The 23,076-nt window shown below is 45.0% G+C and overlaps 1 protein-coding gene across 13 annotated transcripts in view; it reads left to right on the forward strand.

Annotated features, from left to right (window-relative positions):
* Pxk (PX domain containing serine/threonine kinase like) overlaps positions 1 to 23,076 on the forward strand; it is a 62,440-nt gene that overhangs the window by 4,054 nt on the left and 35,310 nt on the right. For 12 of the 13 annotated variants that reach the window (XM_052190238.1, XM_052190239.1, XM_052190230.1 and 9 more), the window contains exons 2-3: positions 16,008 to 16,058; positions 18,548 to 18,595. In XM_052190238.1, the coding sequence (XP_052046198.1) occupies positions 16,008 to 16,058; positions 18,548 to 18,595 (99 nt within the window). Of the gene's footprint in view, positions 1 to 12,954; positions 13,047 to 16,007; positions 16,059 to 18,547; positions 18,596 to 23,076 lie in introns of those variants that run through there. The other variant, XM_052190229.1, reaches the window with a different exon arrangement.

Genomic DNA, 23,076 nt, shown 5'->3' on the forward strand with positions numbered 1-23,076 from the left:
TGAAACCCTAGCATAGAGGTAATAAACCAGGCATAGCTGTGCGTTTTTGTAATCCCAACACTGGCGTGCATGCAGCAAGTGGGAGGTATTCAGAGTAGAATGCTTTGAGAAGAAAGGTTTTCTAGAGAAAGGATTATAGTGACTGGCCAACAGGTGAGTTGTCAGCACGTTTAGGAGAAATAAGAGAAGGAAGGGGAACTGTAAATTCTTAGCTGCATAAAGGGGAAAACTCAAGTCAACAGACTAAAAAAGTGCTGGCCTCACAGAAATAGGCCCAGAGGAAGCAGCATCTGCAGCGTGCTGTTATCACATCCACACAGTTCCTTGCTGCTGTGTGGTAGGCTGGCAGTGTGACTAGCCTTTTCCCCTTGGCTTTCTCCTGGTTAATATTCCGTGGGTTCCTCTGGCTTAGGGGCCGTTTACTCTGCATCTGGTGTATTTCGTTCTTGAAGTAAAAGATCAGTGTGTGGTATTTGTAGCCTAAACAGTTTCTCAAATGGAGCAGTGAGCTGGGCAGTTCTGACTTTCGTAGAGTTTTTGTTGTATTGCATCTGAGATCTTTGCTTTTACATTGTTTGCACAAGCTGCCTGCCGTAATGTAGGTGGGATTGGAGTTTCTTCTTTCCCTGGGTTGAGCTTGGGTTCTTAATTAGTGACCATTAAAAAAAACAATTTTAAAAACTCCATTCATAGCCAGGACTTTAATCGTACTTGTCTCAAAAAACAAACAAAACAAAAACCAAACCAAACCAAACCAAACCAAACCAAAACAAAACAAAACAAAGCAAAAAACAAAAACCCGAAGCCTTTGTTCATGAATTACCAGGATGCCTATTCAGGATTCATTACAAATAAGAGATTGGTGTCTTCAGAGCCTGAAATGTTAAGGTAAGCAGAACTCAGTGCCAGGATTATCTCAACTTCCTTTTCAGATGATAATTGGAGGTTTCTCTAGAAGTCTACATTATCCCAAATCCTGGTAAAGTAATTCTTCTGAAGATGTTTGTATATCGAGTGCTGGCTGTGGGGCAGGTAATGGCAGCACTTCTGCACACTGCAGCGAGGCAGTGGTGGTGGCACTTCTGCTCACTGCAGCGAGGCAGTGGTGGTGGCACTTCTGCACACTGCAGCGAGGCAGTGGTGGCAGCACTTCTGCACACTGCAGCGAGGCAGTGGTGGCAGCACTTCTGCACACTGCAGCCAGGCAGTGGTGGCGGCACTTCTGCACACTGCAGCCAGGCAGTGGTGGCGGCACTTCTGCACACTGCAGCCAGGCAGTGGTGGCGGCACTTCTGCACACTGCAGCCAGGCAGTGGTGGCGGCACTTCTGCACACTGCAGCGAGGCAGTGGTGGCAGTGATGGCAGTGTTCCCCGGGACTCTCCACTCATCTGCTTACTCGTGTATTTTCCCCAGTTGTACTATACAGAACTTGATAAAAGCACTCAGAAAACCCTCCACTGGGAACTCTCAGAGACTGGTAATTTAATTCATTTAGAGACTTAAGTCATCTCTTTTTATTGAAAAACATCCTTTTTGCACCTGATGCATCTGTCACCCTTTTGAGTGTTACCTCATTAGGAATGCGTTGTGGTGGGATAAATAATAACGTGGTGGTGGTGTTCCTAGGAGGAGATGTGGGGTTCCAGGGCTGCGGCTTGTTGTGTATGAAACGTGTTTGTGTTAGAAGAGCAGAAACAGCATCCCTTCCCTTATGATGGGGAGATGGCTCAGAATACAGGTGATCAAAGGGAGCTTGAGTGTGTTCATGTGTAACACGTGGGCAAACACTTCCTCCCACCGCGAGGCGAGCGTCACTTCCTCCTCCTTCCTGCTTCCAGAAGGTTTTAAGGGCTTCTTGGGAAAGGAAGCTCCTTATGTTGCATCTTTTGACATTCTGAGAAAAGGGAACCTAGACCTCAAGTGGAACTGTCTGTGCATGTGCGTGCGTGTGTGTGTGCGTGTGTGTGTGTGTGTGTGTGTGTGTGTGTGTATGTCTGTGGTAAATGTCTGTATATGTATGTGTGTTTATATGTCTATATGTGTGTACACATATATGTGTGTGTGTAAATGTATATGTATGTGTGTGTGTAAATGTCTGTATATATATGTGTGTGTGCCTGTGTGTGTGTACCTGTGTATGTGTGTGTATGGGTGTGTGTGCTAAAGTTGTGTGTATTCTTAATTGTGCTCTGCCTTTTTATTTTTATTAATTAGTTTTGAGACATGGTCTTACTGTGAGCTCTGGCTGGCCTGAATGTCATAGAGATCTATCTGACTTTGCCTTCTGGGTGCTGGATTAAAGTTGTTTGCTACCATTCTAAGCTCAACCACCTTTCTTTTCTTTCTTTTTTTTTAAGATTTATTTATTTGGCCGGGTGGTGGCGCACACCTTTAATCCCAGCACTTAGGAGGCAGAGGCAGGCGGATTTCTGAGTTCGAGGCCAGCCTGGTCTACAGAGTGAGTTCCAGGACAGCCAGGGCTACACAGAGAAGAAGTCTTGAAAAAAACCAAAAAAAAAAAAAAGATTTATTTATTTTATATATGTGAGTACTCTGTCATATTTCAGACACATCATATTCCATTACAGATAGTTGTAAGCCACCATGTGGTTGTTGGGAATTAAACTCAGGGACTTCTGTGAAAACAACCAGTACTCTTAGGCAATGAGACATCTCTTCAGCCCACTCAACCACCTTTTAAAATTAATTTTTAGTTAATTTTAGATTTATTTATTTTATGTACTATATGTATATGTGTATGTATGTGTGTTACATATGTTCCTGGTGCCCCTGGAGGTCAAAAGAGGGTGTTGAATCTCCTGGAACTGGAGTTATAAATGGTTGAGAGCTGCGATGTGGGTGCTGGGACTCAAACCAGGTCCTCTGCAAGAACACGTGCTCCTAACTGCTGGCCCAGCTCTTCAGCCCCCAGCGCTGTGTGTGTTTGAACTTTCAGATTTAGCTAGACTGATGGCTAGCAAGCCTTAATAACCTTCCTGTGTCTGCACCCTGAGTGCTGCCATTAGAAGGAGACACTGTACCTGACTTTTTTGTGGGAGTGCTAGGGATTGAATTCAAGTCCTTTTGCTTGTGCGACAAATACTTCATGGACTGTTTAATCCCTGAGTCCCCTTGGAAATCTGTACTTTTAAAATTAACTTCTTATTGTATTTGTTCATTTATTTGGGTGTGAGGAGAATGGAGGCTGTCTGGGTCCTGCCTGTGTGGAGGGCAGAGACAGCGTGCAGGACTTGGTTCTCTCCTTCCATGATGTGGGTTCCTGGGTCACAGTTGGGTCACATACACACTGGTTTTAAACAGAGTTTGACTCCGTAGCCCTGGTTAATCTGGACTTTACAGTATAGACCAAGCTGTCTTCTAACTTGTGGTCACTCTCCTCTGTCTCCCAGGTGCTGTAATCACCAGGTGAGCCATCACACTGGCACCCCTGGGAACTCTTAAGCAGGTAGGGTTGGGAAGGGAGTGGCAGACTCCTCCCACGGGTTTGCTCATGAACTGATTGTCATTCTGGTTAGTTGTGAATACCAGGCACATAGAAGGGAGATTAAAGTGTGCTGTCTCTTCAGAGAGGAGGCCATTGTCCTTTGATTTCAGACTGAGACTTTGACTAAGGATACAAATGCTTTATCCTGGGATTTTGGAGAAAGTTTTTGCAAATTGACTACTTAATCTCCAATTGATAATGCCATTGACCTAATTTAGGGGAAGTCTGGCCTTCTCTAGTGAAGAGACCAGTATATCCTCAAACTTCCTAGAAAGAACTCAGTTGAAAGTGCAAGGAACTTTAGTGATACGATTGCTTTCAAATAATTGAGATGTTCTCTTTTTTTAATGAGATTATATGCCAACTTGGGAATTCTACTGTATTGTGACAGGAGTTTTCCCAGAAAGCTTCTTTTATACTTATTTTTTGGCAATATTTTTATATAATCCACTAATCATACTTTATCCAATAGAAGTGGACAGTTTATTATATTCACCACAGAACTTTGAATTTATCAGTACAATTTATAATGTTTTCATTACCTTCCAAAGTAACAGGCCACCTCCTCTATTATCTTGGAAAGTTTTGTGACATTTCAGGATATTAAACTTAGAACACACAGACTCACTCATTCTCCAGTCCTTTGTTCTTGTGATCCAGTTCCTTTTGAGATTAACAGGCAGGACAGCTTCTTTCTATAAACACTGATATACCTGTCTTTAAACCTCTCAGAGCCTCACTGACATAAAGCCTTTCAAGCTATGGATTTTAGGATTAAAAAAATTACTGTTAGAAAATAATCTAAACCCTGTGGCTGAGGAGGTAGATGGGAAGATAAAAGGCTGGCACAGCAAGCACAACGATCTGTGTTTGGATCTTTATGTAAAAGCTGGATGTGACAAAGTGTCCTAGTAACCCCAGAGTTGAGGAATGGGGAGGCAAGACCCCAGGGGCTTGCTGGCCGGTCAGCCCGACTGAAATAGTAAACTCCAGGTCCCTTGAGAGTCTACATCTGTCTCAGTTAGAGTTTTAACTGCAGTGAACAGGCACCATGACCAAGGCAACTCTTCTTCTTCAGAAGTTTAGTCTATTCTAATCAAGGCAGGAGCATGGCAGCATGCAGGCAGGCATAGTGCCAGAGGAGCTGAGAGGTCTCCATCTTCACCTGAAGGCTGCTAGGAGAAGACTGGCTCCCAGTCAACTAAGTGGAGGGTATTAAAGCCCACACCCACCCACAGTCACTCACGTAATCCTACAGGGCTACACCTCCTAACAGTGACACTCCCTGGGCCAAGAGTATACAAACCATCACACCATCTTAAAAAACATATGCAAAGGAGTGGTTGAGAAAGACACCTGGTGTCAGTCTCTTAGACTAGTAAGCATGTGTGCATATGCACCTGTATGAATGCGTGCACCCGTGTGTGTGTGTGTGTGTGTGTGTGTGTGTGTGTGTGTGTGTGCGCGCGCGCACACACTCAAAAGAAAATTAAACCGGGGCAGTGGTGGCGCACACCTGTAATTGCAGCACTCTGGGAGGCAGAGGCAGGTGGATTTCTGAGTTCGAGGCCAGCCTGGTCTACAGAGTGAGTTCCAGGACAGCCAGGGCTATACAGAGAAACCCTGTCTTGAAAAAAACAAATCCAAAAAACCAAAAAAAAAAAAAAGAAAAAAAAGAAAAAAAGAAAAAAAAAGAGAAAAAACCAAATCCAAAAAAAGAAAGAAAGAAAGCAAAAAAAAAAAGAAAAAATTAAAACTGAAAGCTTGAAGAGTTAACTTATTTTAGTCAGCGAGGTGTGTATATTTAAAGTAATGTACTACAGTATCATATATATGTATTATATTTAAAGTAATATACTATAGTGCCATATATATGTATTATATTTAAAGTAATATACTATAGTGCCATATATATGTATTATATTTAAAGTAATATACTATAGTGCCATATATATGTACTATATTTAAAGTAATGTGCTTTAGTGCCATATATGTGTGTGTGTGTTTGTGTGTATTATATTCTATAAAAAACTGTACTTCAGATACTAGATGTGTTATATACTGTAAAAAAGAAGCCAGCTGCTGTAGTTTGCAGCTTGCACAGTGTGTTTTGGGGTATGTACACAGATGGCTTACTAGTGGCTGCGGGTGTCCAGAGGGTCCTGGACCAGAAAGCAGCATGCATGCGTCTTTCCCATGGTCCCACTTGTTTGCCCCAGCATCTTTACTTATAACATTTAATGAATTTCCCCACGTTTTGTTAGACATGATTTAGAGCACAAGTCAATCCTCCTCATTAAGTCAGTTGAGCAACTCCTCCTGTCCCCAGCATGACTGGGGCGAGGGTGGGGGGTGGGGATGGGGGGTGGGGGATGGGAGTGGGGGGTGAAAGGTGGAGGGGGAATGAATGGAGTGTTGATATGGAAGACCGCTGGGTCTGAAAGTGTGGCAGAGCCACTCTTAGAGGGGAAGAGGGAAGCTTATTCAGGGCCTTCCTGTTGGGCCTCTGTTCTCCCCAGGGACTCATTAGCTTTAGCCCTTCACACTTCAGCCCTTCCCTCTGTGCTGAAGCAGAGGAAGTGAAGCTGGAAGTGGGTCGCACACCACGCTCAGGCATCCGCAGTGGAGAGCAGCCCACTGGCCCACCAGAGTGCAGAGCATGGATTGTCCCTTGCCACTCTCTAAGCATGTCTCTAAGTGTGTGTGGTCCTGCACATTACCACATTACAAGTTGTCGCACACTCCCATATGGGACAAAGTCAGGGAGTGAGGTCTCCAGCCTCTGATGCCCACATTGGTTGGTAACTGAGGCTGACTGCCTTCTTAGTTTTTGACCAAGCCCAGGGACATTCCACCTGACCACAGAGTGCCTCTGAAGCTTCCTACGTAAGCCTTTCCTCTTCCTTGAAGTGCGGTAATCCTCTCAGAGTCTCCTCAGGACATGCTTCTCTGTTTCTTACAAATCGCATCTATGCAAACGTCTGTCTGTCTGCCTCCTATCTTGGCTGTTTTCCTGGGTGCTGGAACTACAGGCAGGAGGCACCATGCCTGGCTTGTCTGCTGCTTTCTTTGTGAGAGTTGATGTGTATGGTGCAGGCAGGTAAATGTGTGTATCCATGTGTTGTGTGATACTTTCCCAGGGGAGATACAACACAGATGTCTATTCACCCCAGGAACTAATTACAAACCTAAGTACAACACCACCAAAGTCCAACTTGGTGAGCCACTGAGTTTATTGGGGTTACTAACAAGAGCAGGGATGACTCAGAGACTACTGCATCACTGAAAGCCCCCCACCCAGCATGGATAATGACTCAGAAAGCCTGGAGCTCTCAGGTTCACAGGTCAGTGAGTATCTCTTCCTGGGAGTTGTGCTGGTTAGATTTTCTTACAAACAGCTAGGCTGGTTAGAGACTAATGAGTTTCTTCCACAGTCCTTACAGCTTCTACAAACTTGAGGGGTGAGGGGCTTGTGCATCTGATAAATTTCAGGGACTTCTTGAGACTTCTGAGTTGTTTCCTTTCTGAGTCATTAGGAACCTCCCTCTAGAATGTCCTGGGTGTTAAGCACTATTAGAAAAAATTTGCTATGCCATGCCATACCCAGGCCAGAACACACCAGTGTATTCTCTCACTATCAACCTTACAAAGACAGAGTGCCCCCAATGAACTGAAAGCTCACTGGTTAGCTAGGCTGGCTGACCAGTTAGCTCCTGGGGTCTGATTGTCTCAGCCCCCTAGTGCTGGAGCCACAGGCATGCCCAGCCATGTTGGATTTTTCACATGTGTGCTGTAGATTTGAAGTAGATAGGCGATCAGTTGTCATACATGTAAATACTGTTTTCCATAACTTGCTCTAGACATGTTCCATGTTTTGGGCACTTGGTATTTAAGGTGCAGGGGTAAACAAGATGGAATTAACTCCTGCCTTGTACATTCATTTCCATTCGTTCATTGTGGTGTCAGGGTAAATATGAAAAAGCAGACTCCAAACATTTGTGGAATTTCTTGGATGGAGGCTTGGGATCTCAGCAGTGCAGAGGAGACATGAGCAGGTGTGTGGCACATGAGAGTGATGTTTTAGGATTTTATTTTATTGTTTTGCTACCAATTGCTGCTGGGATATAGGGTACTATGAGTTGGATAGGGAAGTCATGAATCAGTAAAGGTAGGATGCATCTCTGGTCCTTGACAAGATGGGAGAAGGAAGGAAACCAGGTGGCGATGGGTAGGACCAGGTGCACCAGAGCTATAACTAGAGAAATAGTGCAGGGTCAGAGGGGATGTTCCTTAGTTCTAGACCCTTGAGAGACACTGAAGTGAGTGTGGTGGTTGTCGAATAGTTGATCTTGTCATTGACAAGCTGTGAAGTACTTCACATTAATCATGGATGTCTTCTCTTTTCTTTTCCCATCTTCCTTTTCTCCTTAATTCCTGTTAGGTTGAATTTATTGAAATTACACGCAATAAAATATATATCATATATTTAAAATAATATATTACTAGTATTTAGTGTCCTCCTCTCCCTCCCTCAGAGAGATGGTCCCATTTCATTGCTAGCTTGACCTTGAACTCTGGGCTCAAATGACCATTTGCCTCCTCTCAAGTTTCTGGAAAGACAGGTACATGCCACCAGGCTTGGCTCCGCGGTTCTTTAATGGCTGACTACTGTGTGCATACACCACGGTTTTATTATCCTCAGAGCAGCATTTGGTCGCTTCCAGTTGGGTATATTAAGAGCAGAACTGCTGTGAGCATTAGGGTAAAGACATTGTGAAGATACATTTTCGTTTCTTCTGGATAAATACTGAGGGATGACATTTATTCTTCTGAATAAATAAATACCTTAGGGATGCTAAGTATATATTTCACTTTATAACAAGTCATGGTTTTCTAGTTTGTTTGTTTTTTTCATTTGATCCTTATAACTGTCCGGGTTGCGTGTCACTGGTGCCCATTTTCACTTGGGAGAAAACGGAGTACAGATAGGGTCGTTGTTGGAGACCTCAGGGCTCGGAGTGGCCAAATGGCAAACGATGCAGTGATTTGGGTGGCCAGTTTTTCAGTTTTCCCCGTAGCCACTTGGACATGGAGTTAGGTTATCACCCATGCTAGCTGCTGAGAGCAGCACCAGCCCCGTAAGAACATAGCATGAATGACTTATGTAATTTCGCATTTAATGGCTACATTAACAGCAGTGACAGGAGGGTACTGAGACACCACCTGTGCAGACCTGATGACCTGAGTCAGCCTGTGTCACTGTCACCATGTAGCTATATGCAGGCTGCATCCTCTTGACCTGATAGACTGGTTCTGCCCACCCAGCTGACCTGAATGCGCAGAAGGGAAGCGCACAACGTGCAAGTGTGTGCCTAAGGTCATGGAATGTCTGGGTGGCAGCATCCTTGGGTCAGGCTCAGCAGCCGACTGCCGGCCATACTCACTGAGCGCTCAGGGGCCCTGTTTACAGTGCTTATTCTCTCTGAACTTTGGCCTTTTGTTGGGATTTGGAATACGCTGAAGGATCCTAGATAGAGTACAGGAGCTTGTTACCTTTGAGGAGGCTGTGACAAAGAGGTGTGTAACGTCATGGCGACACGCATAATTGGTTATGAACTAGAGTTCGTGTGTTAAGACATCGTCATGTCCTCACTGGGTTGAAGAGACTGTGGAGTACTCAGCTCTCCTTCTTGGTGAGAACCATTATTAAAATCGTACAAATAGACATTTTAATTTACTTTTTCTCAGGTTATGTTTTTTTTATTCTCCCCAGAACAATTCCAATGCCAGTGTGTGGCTGGTTGGTGCTGCGTGCCTTTGATTCCACACTTGGGAGTAGAGGCAGGTCTGGTCTACAGGTGGATTCCAGGACAGCCCTGGCTGTTACCCAAAAAAATCCTTTCTTCAAAGGCTAAACCAACCAACCAACCAAACAAAAAACCTACCAGTTGGTGATAAAATAACCGGAAGTTCCCTTACCAAATGAAAAGAGGGATCAACTCTATTTATTATTGATAAACAGAGGAGGAATCTCTGTCCTAATCACTCAGAAGTCTTACTTAAAGCCACATATTTTAAATGATAAGTGTATTCTCTCCCTCCTCTATTGTGTTTTGTTTTCTCTCAGTGCTGGCATTGAACAAAGTGCCTCCGGTCCTCTAGCCTCCAGCTGGGCCAGTATTCTACTGCTGGGAGTACCCCAAGCCTACAAGCCAACTCACCTTTTTTTTAAAAAAAAAAAAAAGATTTATTTATTATATGTAAGTACACTGTAGCTGTCTTCAGAGACTCCAGAAGAGGGCATCAGATCTCATTACAGATGGTTGTGAGCCACCATGTGGCTGCTGGGATTTGAACTCAGGACCTTTGGAAGAGCACTCAGTGCTCTTAACTGCTGAGCCATCTCGCCAGCCCCACCAACTTACTTTTTAAAACCTGGTTTGGGGGCCAGTGAGATGGCTCAGTGGGTAATTGTGCTTACTGCCAAGACCAACAACCTGAACCTGAATACAATTCCTGAGGTCCACATGGTCAGGGAGAGAGCCAACTCCAACTCAACAGGGTCATATTCTCTCTCTCTCTCTCTCTCTCTCTCTCTCTCTCTTCCTCTCCCCCCTCTGTCTTTCACACACAGAGCAAATGAATGTTTTAAAAATTTGTTTTCCTATTATGTAACCTAAGTGTACATATGTTAATTGGCCATGCTGTAGAAGCTGGAGTAACAGAAACTAGACTTGCTATCTCAGCTGAAGAGAATGGCTGCTGCTGTCGTCCTTGTCCTAGGCACTTCTCGGCCATCAAGACGCCATTCACCTAAGACGCCTTGAGAGCTAAGGCCCCAGTGGCAGCTCTAACAGTACTCTCATTTGTGTCCATCATAGCTGCATTGATTTGATTGAAATCATTGATATCATTGAAAGATATGATAGTGCAGCGGGGTAAACTGAGGCTCAGAAAAATTAGCCTGGTAGACTAGAAGGTCCTAGTTGTGCCTTGAGTCAGGATGTCTGTTGTGGTGACACACCAGGACACCTAGGCGGTTTGTCTTGAAGCAGTGGTGTAAAGGAGAGGGACACTCCAGCCCACTGCAGTCCCGGGTCAGAAGCACAGAGGACGTGGCCCTCCAGCAGGCCAGCCCATCTGCTTAGTGCTCTGTCCTAGCTGTATGACAGCTGAGACGTGGTCAGTGTGTCTGTTTCTGCAGTTAACTGGACAAATAAGTGAAGTTGTATTTCATTTAATGGCTTTTGTGGAGGAGCCATTGTGTGTTTATGCTTTGCGTTGATAGAAGGGTTAGTTACTGAGTTCTCATGTTAGTAAATTATATCATATTCTTGGTAGAATTGAAGGGCCACTGTACTATAAAATGCTCCAAGAGTTGACTGTTTAACACGCATCCAAAGGCCAGGTGGCACATGTCTGTGATCCCAGTACTTGGAAGGCTGAGGTAGGAGAATCATGATCTGGGGTCAGCCTTGACTACACAGTGAGAGACCCTGTCTGAGACACAAACAAGCACATGTATTCTTAGCCCCGCCTGAGGTCAGCAGAGCTCACAGTGCTTCCTCCCCCTCAGACCCGTCTTTATCTGGAGCGTCGTCTGTCTTTGAAGTGTGTACAGACCGGCTCTTCTGTGGGGAGAGACCTTTCCACAGAGGAGAGCATGGGCTTCAGAAGGCCCTCAGTTCATGAATGTTTTCACTGCAGGTACCAAAGTGGGTTGGGATGCCTTCCTTAACTGTTCTGTGAACGTGCGCTCTTTGGTTTTGCATAAACCAAATTGGGGAATTTTGTTTTGGGAAGAATAGAGCTAAAGGTTCTATGATCTGATTAGTGAGAAGTTTTAAACAGAGTTCAGTGGTTGGGAAGGAGATACGCTTGGCTTCTCTCACCTGCCAGAGTTTATATTAAGAATTTGTGCTTCTTCAGATGCCTTTAAAATCCTTAAGAGTTTAGTTTGTTTGAGGGTGGCTTTCTTTCTTTCTTTCTTTCTTTCTTTCTTTCTTTCTTTCTTTCTTTCTTTCTTTCTTTCTTTTTCTTCCTTCCTTCCTCCTTTCCTTCCTTCTTTCCTTCCTTTCTTCCTTCCTTTCTCTCTTTCTTTTTTCACAGTATTGGTTTGCACAGAAATTGACAGAGACTGAAACTAGGTTCTAGCACTGAAATCTGCAGATGAAACAGTGATAATGATGAGCATTTATCAGAGCAAAGAGAATCATTCATTCTAAGTGATACATTATAGATGGTCAGGAGCCGGAGCCAGGCAGGTAGCCATTGAGCCGAACGAACCATTCTCTTCTGGGATTTCCTCAGAAGACATGATGTTCCTCAGACAGCTGCTGCACTGCTTGTCTTTCTAAGTTTGAACCTTAAACAAAGTACTTTTTTTTTTTTGACTCAAGGTCTCTGCTGTGTGGCCAGGCTGGCCTGAAGCTTAGCATCCTGTGAACTCTATTATCTTGTGTTAGCCTCCTGAGTGTGTCACCACACCAACCCTGAATGTTAATTCTTTAGAGAGTTAATCAATCTGAGACCCAGAGATCTTGTGGCTCTCTTAGAGTACAGTGATTTTACCTGTTTGCAGTAGGCACAGACTTCCTCATTCCCAGGGGCGCAGTCAGGTGACAAAGCCGGTGACAAAAGCCCCTCAACAGTTATTTGCTTTGTCTCGCTGCTGACCTCACATTGCTGGGTGAGATCTGGAACATAAGAAATGTGAAGATCTCTTCAAGACCTGATTCTAGTCAGAGAGAGCTATTTTCTCAAACATTGATACAGGATGGAAATAGCAGTTAACATTTAAAAAGCTGAGCCCTAGTATTTAAATATTTGAAACAGCAAACTGAAGGGCATAAAACAGGAATTTTTAGGATATCAGCAGTCTGATCGAGAGGGATTAGATAGAAAGAAAAGGTTAGGTTTGTTTGGTCAGGATGTAGGAGAGTGTAGGTTGGTTGGGGATTTAACCTGTGGCCAGTGGGTGTCATGGGAAGTTCAGAGCATGGCAGGGCAGAGCAGGGGCAGGGGCAGGGGCAGGGACAGGGGCAGGACAGAGCAGAGCGGTCTCTTGTTTGCAGCTTTCTTCCTGGTCCTTCCAGTGAGGGAGCAGTGCCAGGAGAGATGTGGGCTTGGGAGTGAATGGAGAGACAGGCAGGGCTGCCTCCATCCCAGATAAGGTAGCTGGCCTCACAGAGCACAGCTCCCTCACTGTCACCTGAGGGTAATGCTGCTCCGTTTAGAACCCAAGAGCCTTAGGTTGAGTATGGACTGTACTCAAGGGAACAAGTGAGCTGAGCCCTGTGCTGAGAGGGAGGGAAGAGGAAGATCATTCAGGTTGGGCGGGTGCTTGGTTCACTGGTGCCCTTCCGCCCATGCAGAGGTTTTCATTTCTGTATGGGGGACGTTCCCCTTAAGTCTCTCTTCTCTCTTCTTCATGCCACATACATGTGTCCTACTACATGTCCAATTTGAAAAATGCCAGCACCAGACCACAGTGACTAGCCACAGTGCCCAAGTGCTCCCCACTCCCTTGCATGCCAAGAGTAAGTGTGTGGTGGTGTGGTAGCAGGAGGCTCAGGCTGGCCAGCCCAGTGGGAGGGAGGGAGGGAGGGAGGGAGGGAGGAAGCTCTCTGGGAAGTAAGTACAGGTGCCTAGGTTGGTGCTGCCTTGACTTCAGAGTGCTCCTGTCTGTCTTTTGGGGACTTGGTGATTGACCCTCTCATCCACACAGAGACAGTGAGAAGGGTGGGGTGCCGCTGCAGCCTGCAGCTCAGGAGGAAGCTGACTTCAGGTCTCCAGGGCCTTGGGGCAGTGGGCAGCCCCAAACAATGGAAATCTGAGTGAGGTATTTCAGTTTGGCCAGTTTGTATTTTAGGTCTGAGGAATCTGAAAAAATAAAACAAAACAAAAACAAATGTCTTTTTAGTCAGGGAAGAGTTTTGATCCATTGAAGCATAAGAGAAATGCCCTGAGCACAATTCCCTTGCTAGTTTCCCATCTTTCCTGTGTCTGTTAGTACACAGCTATGGGGTTACAGACTACACACAGCCTGCTGCTCCTTACGCCATCATAGGCTTGGTCCTTACCAAATACAGTTGATTTTATCAGTCTCTTTACAGTTTAAGTTTACTTATAAATCTTCCTCTTCCCTTCCTCTCACCACAGGGCTCAGTTTAGTGTGTGTGTGTGTGTGTGTGTGTGTGTGAGAGAGAGAGAGAGAGAGAAAGAGAGAGAGAGAGAGAGAGAGAGAGAGAGAGAGAGCATACACCACCGTAGCTCTTGTTGAGGTCGGTGGACAGCTCTCAGCAGTCAATTTTCTCTCATATTCTTGTGAGATCCAGGGAAAATAATGAAACTTAATATAAGATTTTGTTTGTTTGTTTGCTTTGAAGATGTTGCCTCTCACATACTCTGACTGTCCTGGAGGTCACTATGTAGACAAAGCTAGCCTTGAACTCCTGAGGTCTGTCTGCCTTTGCCTCATGGATACTGGGATTAAAGGATGTACCAAAATGTCAGCTTTATTTAAGTTTTCATTAGAAAACTGAACAGTTGCAGGACGGTGGTGGCATGTTCCTTTAACTGCAGTACTCAGGAAGCAGAGGCAGGCAGATCTCTGTGAGTTCGAGGACAGCCTGGGCTACACAATGAAACCCTGGCTCAAAAAGCCAGGGAGGGAGTCAGGGGGCAAGGGGAGGAGGGGGAGAGAGAGAAAAAATGAGGGAGGAAGAGGAGGAGGAGGAGACTGACTGAACTGTTATTTTTCCCACTGTTGTGCTAAAACACTGAACAAAAGCAACTTAAAGAATTTTAAGTTTGTTTGGTTACAGTTGGACCATTCAGTCCTCAGGCCCTAGGCCTGATGGCGGGAGAACAGGCAGCTGTCACGGGGACTCCAGTGAGGAAGCAAGGGGGACGAATGCTGGTGCTCTGCTGCCCTTTTAAAGTTCACTCTCTCGGGACAGCCCATCCATCCAGGACGAGCCTTCCCTCTTCAGTAAAACAGATGCCTGCTGCTGGGTCATAATCTTATCTATGTCGTCTGACAGTAGATCCTCAGCCTCCTTTCAGACAGTGTCATCGCCTATGCCTAAGATGCATACACAGGCAGCAAGAAGAACCCGGGCACTGGTACCTCGGGACCATGAGTGGTCCACGCCCATGCTCCCAACATCCAGGAGGCTGAAGCAGGAGGACTGATTGCAAAGTCTAAGGCTAGCCAGGTCTACAGAGGTCTACAAGAGACCTGTCTCAAAAACAAGTGAGCCACATTCTCTAGTCAAACCTGTTTCTAAATAGCTGTCCACCATTCATTGAACCTAAGCTCAAAAATAGTTTCCCTGAGTGTTTGGGTCTTTTTGTTTCTTCCTCTCTGACTCCCACCACTTGAGACAGGGTTTCTCTGTGTAGCCTTGGCTGTCCTGGAACTTACTCTATGGACCAGGCTGGTCTCAAACTCAGAGATCCACCTGCCTCGGTCTCCTGAGGATGGAATCCTGATGGAATTAAAGGTGTGTGCCACCATTGCCCAGAGAGTCTTAATTTCCTTTTCTGTGCAGTTAGGGTCTCCCTGTGCATAGATGATGTAGCCTTGGCTGGTATCCAGCTAGCGGTCCTCCTGCTGCGGGCTCCCAGCTAGCAGTGCAGGCGCTGGGGTTGCAGGCGTTTTAGCTCTGCTAACTCTGGAACTTTTTGGACAATGGTGTGAGGACTCAGAGTGTTTGAGATTTGGATCTCCCGATTAGAGATGTCCAAGCTATAATTGTCTGTTTTTTAAAATCCTTTTTATAAGCTTTTCTTTTAAAGCAGCCATAGTGCCCCATACCTTTAACCCTAGGTCTTGGGAGGCACAGGCAGGTAGATCTCCATGAGTTGGAGGCCAGAATGGTTTACATAGAGAGTTCCAGGGCAGCCAGAGTTCCATAGTAAGATCTTGTCTGGGAAAACAAAAACTACCACAAAATAACATCATACACACACACACACACACACACACACACACCCTCAAACCTTTTCCCCTTTAGATTCATTTATGCTATGTGTGCTTATTTTGTCTGCATGTCTGTATGTATTTTGTGTGTGCCTGTTATGCGTGGAGGTCAGAAGAGGGGACATATATCCTAGAACTGAGGTTATGGATGACTGTGAGTTACCACGGGGGTGCTGGGAACAGAAAGAGTAACAAGCGCTCTTGACTGAGTCATGACCCTGCCCCTTTTATTTGAAGTCAGATGTTTATTTGGTATCCACATCAATTCTCTGATTAAAACAGAATCTCACTGTGTAACACAAGCTGGCCTCCACCTAGTCATTCTCCTGCTTCAGTCTCCTATGGCTGGGAGGACAGATGGGTACCACCGTGGCCTGCAGCACCCTGCTGTCCCTACCTAAGACTGAACCCAGAGCTGCCTTCATACTACTGACTTTATGGCCACCCAGTCACATCCCTCACCCAGACATGTTTTTTATTTTACAGCTAAAGCTCTTTATTTCATCCCCTTTAGGAATATATCATCCGGGTACAAAGAGGAATTTCTGCAGAAAACAGCTGGCAGGTAAGCATTTTTGTCAATTTGTCTATTAAAAAAAATTAAACTTGTGGTCAAAGCTGTCTCTGGGCGTCAAAAAATCTGGAAGGGTCAGAATACTCATATACTGCAAATCATATTTCTTTTAGGTGTAAGCCTTTAGATTTTTTATTTTAACTATGTATACGCGTGTGTCAGTGAAGGTTTGTGCTTGTGAATGGCATGCCTACGGAAGCTAGAAGAGGAAGTTGGATTCCCTAGGGCCGGAGCAGCAGGCAGTTGTGAGCCACGTGATATGGGTGTTGGGAAGCAAAATGTGCCCCTGGAAGAGCAGTATGGACTCTTAACACATGAACCTTTTCTTTAGCTTTAAGACTGTTAAGCACCCCAGGTTTATAATGCAGTAGATCTAGAAAACTCTTATAGGGCTTTTTTGTTTGTGGTGGTTTGGTTAGTGTGTATATGTTTACCAGGAAGAATATTCTAAAAAAACTCTTCTCCAACTCAGTCCTGAAACCCTGAAATGGAGTATACCAGCTAGAAGTGACATACAGTGACGTCACAGCATTTTATGGATACGTTTACTCTTGGACAACTGGTGCTAGCAGCTGTTCCTAAGGAGGCTCTTCCTAAGATGCTCAGCCTTGCTTTTCTCAGTGCTGGCCTTAGAGAGAAAGAGATGTCAAGGACTAAAGGTCTCCCCATCCTGCTTGGCTTGAGGAGGGTCGCTGACTTCTGTGTGAGGCTCCTTTAGTGTTCACCGTTGCCATCTGTACTGACTGGTTCTGTGTGTCAACTTGACACAGGCTGGAGTTACCACAGAGAAAGGAGCTTCAGTTGGGGAAGTGCCTCCATGAGATCTAGCTGTGGGCATTTTCTCAATTAGTGATCAAGGGGGGAGGGCCCCTTGTGGGTGGTGCCATCCCTGGGCTGGTGCTCTTGGGTTCTATAAGAGAGCAAGCTGAGCAAGCCAGGGGAAGCAAGCCTCTGCTTCCCTGCATGGCCTCTGCTTCCTGACCTGCTTGAGTTCCAGTCCTGACTTCCTTTGGTGATGAACAGCAACGTGGAAGTATAAGCTGAATAAACCCTTTCCTCCCCAATTTGCTTCTTGGTCATGAGTTTATACGGGAATAGAAACCCTGACTAAGACACCGTCCTGCCCCCTTCTAATAGTCTGTGCTCTGTGATCCAGCTTAAACCTTGGCCCCACCTTAGGCAGTCTCTGACTGAGTGCACCAAACGTGGTCTGTTCTCTGCCGAAAATGTCACGCTGCTTTTCTCTGTCATCTGTTGAGCATTTGCGAGGGGTTCAGCACTGATTCATATATATTAATTCATTCCATTCTTAGACCATTCCTCTGCGCCAGCATTAGTCTTTCTTGCACTTGGGCGGTCAGAGCAAGTTTTCTGGATCTATGGCATTATAAACCTGGGGTACTCAGCAAACAGGGGCTCTTGGACCTGCCCCCTGTCCCCGGGGTGACACTCTCTTTAGGTAAGGTTCTAGGTGAGATCTAGGTAATTTATCTACATTTGAGAAACAGTGATAAAGACTGAATTCAAACTATTCAAAAGCACAATGATTTCCTTACTAAATGTCTTATTTATGGTTTCTAGCTCTGATAAAACACCTAAAACAAAGGCAACTTGGGGAAGGAAGGTTTTGTTTTACCTTACAGCTTATTTAAGTCCATCACTAAGGGAAGCCAGGGCAGGAATAGGAAGGCAGGATCTGAAGCAGAGGCCATGGAGGAGTGCTGCTTGCCGGCTTGTCCCTTAAGCCTTGCTCAGTCTGCTGTAAGCATCCAGCACCCAGGAGCCAGCCCATCGTGGCAGGCCCTCCCACATCAGTCATCAGTCAAGAAAATGCACCACAGGCCAACCTGTTGGGAACACTTTCTCAGTTGAGATTCTCTTTTCCCTTGTGACTTTAGCTGCTGTCACACTGACATAAAAGTAGCTAGCACACCAGGCTAGTAGGACTTGGCTATGTTCTAAGTAGTAATATCGCTACAACGGAGAAAGGACACAGGACATAAAAACCGGACTGTCTGCCAAGAGGTGGGACAGCCTTACCTACAGGAACAGACTTAGTCTCTAGGGGTGCTGCCATTTTGACTGGATGATGTTTTATTCCTGACAAGGACAAGTGGCATCAGAGCTGTCTGCCCCCTCTCGTGGTCATTTATGCTCAGTAAAACTTTCTTTTTCTTTTGCAAATCATTAATCCAACCTTGCATGGACTCAGTTAAGATTGAAGATATTACAAAGGCAGTTTGTCCTGAAAATAAGATAAAAAAAATTGTTGATGCTTAAATATCTTGTTGATGCTTTGTGAGTTTGACTGGCATTAGCCAGTTTACTCTGGCTTATCAGTCAAACAGTGAACACTGGGTAGCACCTCTCTGCTGGCACACATGCACCAGCTCTGGAGCACCGGAAAATCGATCCCCGGTCAGGAAGTGGAGAGGGATGCCTTTGGCTGAATCAAAACACCACTGTTCTGTCTCTTACAGATCGTGAGAAGGTACAGTGACTTCGATCTACTTAACAACAGCTTGCAGGTAAATGCTTCAAATCACTCGACTCACATTGCCTGCTTATAATGGCTTTCTGATTAGAACCTCTGGATTCTCCCTTTGTGGATTAGGACTGACTACATAGGTTGTTATAATTCCTGTAGGTCTGTTGAGATTTGATCTTTTGATATGTATTGTAATGGTAAGTACTGGCCCCAAGGCCCGATTGCTCCCAGGGGTGAGAGAGTCTGTTCATTCCCAAGTGATGCTATGTAGCCTTGCCTGCCAATTAGTGAATAAAGATGCCTACAGCCAATAGTCAGGCAAAGGAGAGATGGGCAGGGGGTCTTGGGTCCCTGGGGTTGAAGGTCAGAGGAGACCATGACGCGGAGAGAAAGATGGAGGGAGGAGAAAGACGCCATGGCTTAGTGAGTCAGGGAAGCAGGGCCGTGAGGGCTGGCGGATGGGAGTGGAGAGCGGCCCAGACAGAACACGATAATAACTTGGGGTTGTCAATAGGAAATGGATTTTAATAGCACAGAGCATAGATATCTGCCCAGCCCTAGTGCTAATAAAGACTTATTATAAATAAAAGGGTAGTATGTATCTTTTATCTGGGTACTAAATGATCAAAGGTGGGTAGAAGCCCCGGATTGAGAATAAATAGTTTTTACAGCATAGGTGGATCTGGGGCTCTCTTGGAACATGTCTGCTGGGCGTCTCTGCAGCGAGCACTGCAGATCATCATAAACCGTAGCAGTAGATACTTGCTCTTTTTCTGTTTGATGATTTTTCTGAAGTAGCCATTTCTAAATCTCTTAGCTTTTAGTATTCTAACCTGATGCCCCAATCAGAAGAAGGAAGCTGTGCCAGGGCTTTGTCTGGAAAGACGTCCAGTGCCCGCCATGGCTGAAGACTCCTTGGTGGGCTTCAGTGCCATCAGAGTCCTTGGCTGTGCCAATCAGTTCTTCCCTGGCAGACTGGTCTTCAAGGGCTATGGATTACTAAATACTGTTGGGCTTGTACCATTCCTCAGACGCGAGTGGGAATGGAAACCTTTCCACCCGAGCCAGATGAGCTGGGAGACAGCTTTGTGAGTGCGGGTTATCACACATGCTGAGTGACTCTGATGCTGTGCACCAAGGTCAGGAGAACGTGTGGGCAGACAGGAACATGATGTTTCTTTTTCCTTCATACAGCTGTTTTAGGTCAGACTTCAGAAAATGCTATCAGTAGAGCCAGACATTTACTATAAAAGAACACATACTTTTTCTTCTGCAGTTGGCCCAGGAATCTGTCGAACACTGGACACTGCGTTGTTACCGCCGCACCTTTGACCTTGCCCCGAAGCTCTGGGGATTGAGTGCAGGGCCTTTCGCATGCTGCCGTTGGCCCTGCCACGGAGTTACAGCTTTAGCCCCGAGTTACTGAGCTATTGACAGCCCTAAGTTATTGAGTTACGTGCTTTTAGTTTTATTATAACCAGTTGAAGTTTCTAGATAACAAACATGTTGATAGAGTTTGAATGATTGTTATCATTTCTTGCCTTATAGCCCTGGCTGGCCTGGAATTTAGTTTTGCTTCAGTATAGTTTTGCTTTTTAAAATTGGTGTTTCCTGTCTGCATCTTATTTCACATGCAGATATCCACATGATTCACAGGGGGTGCTTTGTTTTGTTTGAGATGGGGTTCTGCCGAGCCTAAGGCTGGCCTCCAGCTTACTGTGTGGCCAGCATGACCTTGAACTCCTGCTGATCCTCCTGTCTCAAATGCTGGGATTTCAGCAATGGGCCACCGCATCTGGCAGTAGGAGGTTTTTATTCATCCAAGTAAACAAACAGAAGAAAGTACATCCAGTGTTTTGGCAGTGAAATAATTTAAAAACAACCTCTATAACCAAAGGGTTCAGAAACCTCAGAATGAAATTCTGACCATGGTTCTCAGTATCTGATTATTCTCTACAGATAAATGAATTCCTGCTGAAGGAGAGAAATATAATCCCAAGTCTGGAATCTGAGTCCAGCAGGAACATACTTGAGTAAAAAACGACAATTCAGAATGTAAACTTACATGCCACATGATATAATTACATTAAATGTTTAGGAAGATTGGAAGGAAATATGCCAACATTTTAACAATGATCATCCCCAGATGGCAGGATTGTGGGTTATGGTTTTTTTTCCCCATTTCATGGTATGTGGTACTTTCCAAGTTCTGTTAAAACACATATAAACTATACAAGTAGAAAAATAGAAGAAAAGTCTGTGTTTTCCAAAAGTTTTTATAGTTATCATATTTCACAGTAACAACAAAGAAGAACAGCACCGTGTTTCAATAAACGCAGTGTCAAGTTAACAGTCGTCCAGGGATTTGCAGCAACGAGGAGAGGAGAGAGGGTGGGAACTGGGTAGAGCGGGAAGGAGCCTCAACTGTCCTCTAGACTGGGGGAAACCCAGGCGTGGCTGCCTGTGCACCTTAGATCAGCCATTTTTTTCTCTTAGGCCTCACAGCCTTCTCAAATGAAAAGGCTGACTTCTGAAGTCTCTTACACCAGTGTTTTATGATTTGAGTTTTACTGCCCATCGTTGACCTTGGAGAAGTTATTTTATGCTGAAATAAATTAGGGCTTGTTGAGAGTTTAGCTCACTGCCATATGATTGAAGGTAGTGACAACTTACTAAGCTCTGATGCTGGAAGGGAGTAAAGAGGAATGACCTGTTTAGAGATTTTTCCTCCAGATAAAAGCTAGGTTCCTGGAAGCGCTGACATGGCCTCCACATAGTTTAGAAGCTTCTACTAGGCCAGAGGACCAACTTCAGGTTCCACTTTGGAAACCTCCAGCTCTGCACTGCTACTCTGGAGTTGTTGTGAACCAAGCTTAGGGGTTTCTCTGCTGCCTTCAGTTCCCACAGTGCTCCTCCTTTGAAGGGAAGTTGGGCTTTGTTGCTCTTAGTTTTTAAATGGAGCTCAAGGTGGAAACAAGGCAAAGCTAGTTAAAGTGGCAAGGCCTGTGTGAAGGTGTCATCTAAGGTTTATCTTCTGTGGTGAGGAGGTTGTGGACATCACAGGAGAAAGCTGAAGAGGTATAAAATGTCTCTTAGATGCTAAACTCTTTAAGCAGCAAGGTTAAAAAAATTGATTGGAACAACAATTGCTGTTACAGTACCTGGGGGCTGGGGTGGGGGAAATTATTCCTTTCTGGCCCAGCAGGACTGTAGATTCACAATCATGGGGAAAGGGGGATGTCAGGCAGAACTGTACTTTATCCTAGTGTGAAGTGAAGTCTAAAAAATTAGCCTGAGGGTTGGGATGATAGCTCAGTGCCCATCGCCCCAGATAACAAAGCATTTGCCACAGAACTGAGAGGAAACAAGTTTGAATGTTTTGAATGTCTAGAACCCAAGTAAAGCCAGATGTGGTAGCCCAGATCAGTAATCCCAGTGAGCTGGCACACACACACACACACACACACACACACACACACACACACACACGGCTGAGGCTTCACCATTCGAGAGAGACAGACATGTTAGGCTGGAGTGTAGCTCAGTTGGTAGAGTTCCCTCCTAACAAGTGTGCTGCTCTGCGCTCAGTTCCCTGCGCCACACTGAGGAAGGTATTGTAGTACACACCTGCAGTCCTGGCATTGAGGAGATGGAGGTGTGAGAACGAGGCTTAGAGTCATTCTCAGCTACATAGAGACGTTGGAACTACTCAAAATAAACAAACAGAAGAGACAGACATTTTATCAAATGCATGCTTTTATTCCCCACCATGAACAGAAAACAGCCAAAATACTAGAGTTTGAACCTGCAGCTGCCCTATAGGATGTTGTAGGATTCAGTGGGTGCTGTTGTGTGGGTCATGCAGTTAAATCTGCTCGCAGTAAATAAATAAAAAGTTTTAAAACACCCTTGCTTAAATAATGATTTTGAGTGAAAAAGGGATGTTTTTCTTTTTTGGTTGAAAAGGGTAAGTGAATATGATAAATATTTCATCGTAGAGAGCAAGAATTAATTACCTGTTCCCAAAGATAACTGTGTTTGCCAGAAGTTGTGAATCCTTTTAAGACAATTTTCATGGGAGCTGGAGAGATGGCTCAAGAGGTTAGGAGTACTGGCTGCTCTTCCAGAGGACCTGGGTTTGATTCCCAGCATCCGCATGATAGTTCATAACCCTCTATCACTCCAGTTCTAGGGAATCGGACGCCCTCTTTTGGCTTCCATGGGCACTAGGCACTGGACTGCATAGACATAATTGCAAGGGAAACAGTTAATACACATAAAAATTTTTAAAATAAAAGGTTTCGAGGGGAAAAAGAAGATAGTTTACTCCCATATAAAAGCACATCCATGACTTTACAGAATATTCCTGAGTGTATATAAAAGCAGGACTATATTCTGCAATTTTATAAAATATTTTTAAAGGATACACGAGTTATGTGCTAGGCTATATTAATGTACCACCTTCTTAATGCTTTCTATCCACAAGCAGCATGAGGTAAAGTGAGGCGCAAGCTGAACAAC

Source organism: Apodemus sylvaticus, chromosome 8, assembly GCF_947179515.1.
Source record: "Apodemus sylvaticus chromosome 8, mApoSyl1.1, whole genome shotgun sequence".
NCBI lineage: Eukaryota > Metazoa > Chordata > Mammalia > Rodentia > Muridae > Apodemus > Apodemus sylvaticus.